The sequence below is a fragment of the Gobio gobio genome (assembly GCF_949357685.1).
Source record: "Gobio gobio genome assembly, chromosome: 25".
In the NCBI taxonomy this organism is placed as follows: domain Eukaryota; kingdom Metazoa; phylum Chordata; class Actinopteri; order Cypriniformes; family Gobionidae; genus Gobio; species Gobio gobio.
The window spans coordinates 722,261-727,955 of NC_137121.1; the positions used below are offsets into that span (position 1 = coordinate 722,261).

Below are 5,695 nucleotides of genomic sequence, written 5' to 3' on the forward strand. Positions count from 1 at the left end.
TCTGAAAACAAAAAGATCTGGTTTGCTCCAGCTGAAGCTCATCTATTTATAGCCTTGTGCAGCAGGTGCGCCTATGACGTCACCGGCCGAGGCTATAAATACCTCCCGGGTCAATTTCATTGACGTGTTTTCACACTATTTTCACAGCTGGTTATGTCAAAGACATCCCCATTTGCATAAGCTTATGCAGCATTGAGTGTAGCTTTTGAAAGGGAACACCCATTTCACGGCTGAAGGTTTATTTTGAAACCTTTCAAGGACTTTCAAACCACAAAACAATAAGAACTACGGACATTTACAAAGAAATAAATTGTTCTTCTTTATTTTGATTATACACCTATACCATTTTCTGTTGTCTAACCTCTTTAATATATGAATATTTGTCTTAAATATTGTTGATATGAATGTTGATACCATAGGATATCCTGATATTTAAAGTGTTATAAATGTTTTATGATGCTACGCATTCTTTAGAGAATTATATGTGAAACATTTGTATCTTCTGAAATGTTACATGTATGTTTGAAAAAGAAAAGAAATAAAGACTGCAGTGACGTGTCAGACAAAAGTTCTCACCGGCATTTTGCACACAATTATAAAGATATATTTCACAGCCACAGCATTTCCTCCAGTGAAGTCAGAACAGAACTGTTGGACATTCCCACTGTCATTAATAGACAAAACAAAGCTAAATAAACACATGGGCTTATAATGTTCAGATGGATGTTTCCTCTGTTTTCCTGCCATCTGTCTTCTGTCCAGCTGCTCTTCCAGGTCATGTTCAGTTAAACACGCCTCTTTACACACAGGAACTCAAGGTGAAAGTGAAACTGCACCATCGCTTTTAAGATTTAACTTACAGCGATCGAACGATTCCTTATCTTCTCTGTTCGTGGTCATTCTCTGCTAAACCAGACTCAGAATGGTGTTTCAGGTCCTCATCAACTTTAATGATAAGAAGAATAAACCATTAGCAGTGGCGGATTCAGAAGAGGAGTTTAATAAAACCACCATCAGGGAACTGAAGATGAAATTCAAAGAGAAGATTCCTGGAGGACCTGGTAATATCACTTTACTCCATACCAGAGATAACACAGAGCAATGACATGAGCTTTCTTCTTTTGCCATGAACACAAAGAGTTTAACTGCAATAAACACATCACAGATAATCATCTGCTCATAAACACTTCTGTTGTTTCTGGAGTCTTTCTAAATGTACACACTATTTTGATATTCATCTGTAACGTCATTTGGTGTCATGTTTTCTCTTCTTTTTGTCAGATCCAGATGTCCTAAGGGTTATTTTTGGGAAAGATCCACTGGAAGATGAGAAAACACTTGAGTTTTATAAAATCAAACACTTATCTGTTCTTTTCTTTGTGCTGAAAATGCCTGGTGGAGGAGGAGGACCAGGTATGATTTATGATTTCACATGCTGACACTTCATTGAGACATTAATGCATTGATTATTGTTTTAAAATTAGGTTTGATGATTATTTAATTATTTTATCATATGCTAAATATTAAGAATTTATATCCTGTGCATGTCAAAGAAATATATTTTTTATTTATCATTCACATTGACACAAATCCATGAGTATGAAGAATAATGACATTTATTTATCAATGTTCATGACTTGTCTTTTTTTAACCGTATTTATAAATTGTCTCTCATAGAATTTAGATTGCCCAGGTCTGAATCCATGGAAAATATATATTACAGAACAATGAACAAGCCGAATCCTTATCCCGAATCGCAGTAAAATCGACAATCTGTGGTTTGTTAATCCTCTTGAGCCTTCATCTAACTGACAAAAGCACAGAGAACAAATATCCAGTGTTATCACTGATTAAACTAAGTGTAAATGGATCCAAAAACGCTCTGGGACAGAGGAAACATAAACTTCTCCAAGTCAAACTCTTTTGAAACAGTCACAATGAGCAGATGAACTGAGGGTTTTGTGATTGTGTGTAAAATATAATATTCTTAAATGTGTTAATATTCACCAGTATTATTGATCTGACGGTGCTGTATGAGAACTGAACCGAGCGATTACTGTTTTCTCCAGAGCGGCTGTACGGATAAATCAACTCAATAATAATGTGTTCAAATACTGAACTGACACGATTCTCCTCTAGAGCTTCTCTACACTCTAAAAAATGCTGGGTTAAAAATAAGCAATTGGGTTGTTTTAAGCAAACGTTTAACCCAACCGCTGCATTATTTTCCTGTTATCGCTGTAAAGCTGCTTTAAAACATCTCCATTGTAAAACGTTGTGTATTAATAAAGGTCTTCTCTTCCACTGTTCTGTTGTTCCTCTTGATGATGTTGAGCAGATGTGCAGCTTTCTCTTCATCAATAAAGTAATAACCACAAATATCTTAGTCACATATCCTTGCTTTTATCCCTCTCTTCTATCTTTTATTTTCTATTTTTCATCTTTTGCTCTTTTTTTCTCTCCCAACATCTCTGGTGTAACATTAACACTTTCCTCCCTTGCCTTGTTTTTTGAGGACACACTGCTGACAACAATGATATATACACTCACATGACAGAATAACACAACTTATCTTTTAACAAAACAAAACAAAACAGAAAAAAAAGAAAAAACCAAAGCTTCTCAGTATTTTACATTGATATTCGATACCTCCTCTTTTCTTTGTCTTCTATTAACACCTTTCCTACTCCACCATGTTTTAAGAATGATCTGAAAGGTCCCCAAACTCCATCAAAAACTGTATATTTATTCCTTAAAATATAAAAGGAATCTTTTTGACGTATTTGTTACCATTTCTTTTAGCCAACGTCCTATACTTGGAGCACAAATACTTTTCCAATTTAAAGAAATAGGCCGTTTTGCTTGAAGAATACCTATAGTCATAAATATATAATCTTTTTTTTAAACTGATCTCTTTAGGATATAAATGAAATTTAAAAAAAAAAGTAAAGGTGACAGTGGAATATTAACATGCAGGATCTTCTCTATCATTTCTTTCACACCTTTCCAAAAATGTGTAACTTCTTCATACTGTAACATACGGTCCACTGGAGGCAAATGTTCAGAACCCATGTGCAGCATTTATTTATCCAAACATAAATCCTAACAACTCAAAACAACAAACAAAACTTGGCTTGACAATAAACTTGGCTTGACAATAAACTTGGCTTGACAATAAACTTGGCTTGACAATAAACTTGGCTTGATTAAACATAACAGACTTGAGAACACTCACCACCAACGGGTACAACGTTAATAACAGACAAAGACACATGGCAAACATGAGGGCTTAAATACACACACAGACTAATGACAAGACAAGTGACACCTGTGAACAGTGATGAGACAATGAACCAATGACAGGACAAGACACAAGATCACATGAGGGCATGGGATTCACATGACACTGAAACATGACAAAACCAGGAAGTGCATGACAAGACTGTGAACATGACACTAAAACAAAGCAAGAACATGATAAACTAAAACATGAACAAGGAACAATGAACATGAACCATCACCAAAACACCCTGTGACAGATCCCCCCCTCTATGGGCGGCCCCTGACGCCCAAACAACACCAACACATCAATAACCTAACAAAGAGTCTTAACAAAAAGTCTTGGGGGGCGGTCTTGGGGGAGGGATGGTGGGCCAGGCCCGTGCAGGGGCACCGGACCCAGACATGACCTGGACGGGCCTGGGAGCGTGGGCGGACCTGGACCCTGAGGCGTGGGCGGACCTGGACCCTGAGGCGTGGGCGGACCTGGACCCTGAGGCGTGGGCGGACCTGGACCCTGAGGCGTGGGCGGACCTGGACCCTGAGGCGTGGGCGGACCTGGACCCTGTGGCGTGGGCGGACCTGGACCCTGTGGCGTAGGCGGACCTGGACCCTGTGGCGTAGGCGGACCTGGACCCTGTGGCGTAGGCGGACCTGGACCCTGTGGCGTGGGCGGACCTGGACCCTGTGGCGTGGGCGGACCTGGACCCTGTGGCGTGGGCGGACCTGGACCCTGTGGCGTAGGCGGACCTGGACCCTGTGGCGTAGGCGGACCTGGACCCTGTGGCGTAGGCGGACCTGGACCCTGTGGCGTAGGCGGACCTGGACCCTGTGGCGTAGGCGGACCTGGACCCTGTGGCGTAGGCGGACCTGGACCCTGTGGCGTAGGCGGACCTGGACCCTGTGGCGTAGGCGGACCTGGACCCTGTGGCGTAGGCGGACCTGGACCCTGTGGCGTAGGCGGACCTGGACCCTGTGGCGTGGGCGGACCTGGACCCTGTGGCGTGGGCGGACCTGGACCCTGTGGCGTGGGCGGACCTGGACCCTGTGGCGTGGGCGGACCTGGACCCTGTGGCGTGGGCGGACCTGGACCCTGTGGCGTGGGCGGCCATGGCGGCAACGGCAGTTCTACAGGCCATGGCAGTAATGGCGGTTCAGGGGGCCACAGAGGCGTGGCCTTCATGGCCTCCATGTACCCCTTGCCCCCCCCCAAAATTTTCTTGGGCGGGACAGCGGGGCCGTGGGCTGGAGCCTGGACGGGGCCGTGGGCTGGAGCCTGGACGGGGCCGTGGGCTGGAGCCTGGACGGGGCCGTGGGCTGGAGCCTGGACGGGGCCGTGGGCTGGAGCCTGGACGGGGCCGTGGGCTGGAGCCTGGACGGGGCCGTGGGCTGGAGCCTGGACGGGGCCTTGGGCTGGAGCCTGGACGGGGCCTTGGGCTGGAGCCTGGACGGGGCCTTGGGCTGGAGCCTGGACGTGGGCTGGAGCCTGGACGTGGGCTGGAGCATGGACGTGGGCTGGAGCATGGACGTGGGCTGGAGCATGGACGTGGGCTGGAGCATGGACGTGGGCTGGAGCATGGACGGGGCCTTGGGCTGGAGCCTGGACGTGGGCTGGAGCCTGGACGTGGGCTGGAGCCTGGACGTGGGCTGGAGCCTGGACGTGGGCTGGAGCATGGACGTGGGCTGGAGCATGGACGTGGGCTGGAGCATGGACGTGGGCTGGAGCATGGACGTGGGCTGGAGCATGGACGTGGCTATAATAGTCCTTTGCCTCTCCTACCGTCCAATCTGAGCCACTTAGAAACAAAATAAAATCAATGCATTGCCAGAAGCTGCAGGGGTGTTCCTCTGATGGCATGAGGGCTGCAATGTCAGAGTCCAAACCGGAACAAAAGCACCTCTTAAGTAAGGTCTCATTCCAGGGCAACAAATCCATGAACCGAATAAAGTCTCTGACATAGTCCCCTATGGGACGCTGGCCTTGACAAGGGTGGGCAATGGTAACTGCTGGGTTCATAATGGCGGTCTGTTATTCTGTAACATACGGTCCACTGGAGGCAAATGTTCAGAACCCATGTGCAGCATTTATTTATCCAAACATAAATCCTAACATAACTCAAAACTTGGCAAAACAACAAACAAAACTTGGCTTGACAATAAACTTGGCTTGATTAAACATAACAGACTTGAGAACACTCACCACCAACGGGTACAACGTTAATAACCGTTATTGGTTATTAACGTTGCGGTTATTAAAAAACCAGGAAGTGCATGACAAGACTGTGAACATGACACTAAAACAAAGCAAGAACATGATAAACTAAAACATGAACAAGGAACAATGAACATGAACCAACACCAAACACCCTGTGACACATACTCCCATACAGGGCTGGACTGGGGCTAAAATTCGGCC

At 45.4% G+C, this 5,695-nt stretch overlaps 1 protein-coding gene across 1 annotated transcript; it reads left to right on the forward strand.

Annotated features, from left to right (window-relative positions):
* Positions 1-815: 815 nt before the first annotated feature.
* On the forward strand, positions 816-2,376 carry LOC307121840 (uncharacterized protein). The gene is made up of 3 exons (XM_079809599.1): positions 816-1,061; positions 1,282-1,413; positions 1,678-2,376. Exons 1-3 carry the CDS (start codon positions 923-925, stop codon positions 1,761-1,763), a joined length of 357 nt encoding a protein of 118 aa, XP_079665725.1. The 5' UTR covers positions 816-922; the 3' UTR covers positions 1,764-2,376.
* Positions 2,377-5,695: the final 3,319 nt, after the last annotated feature.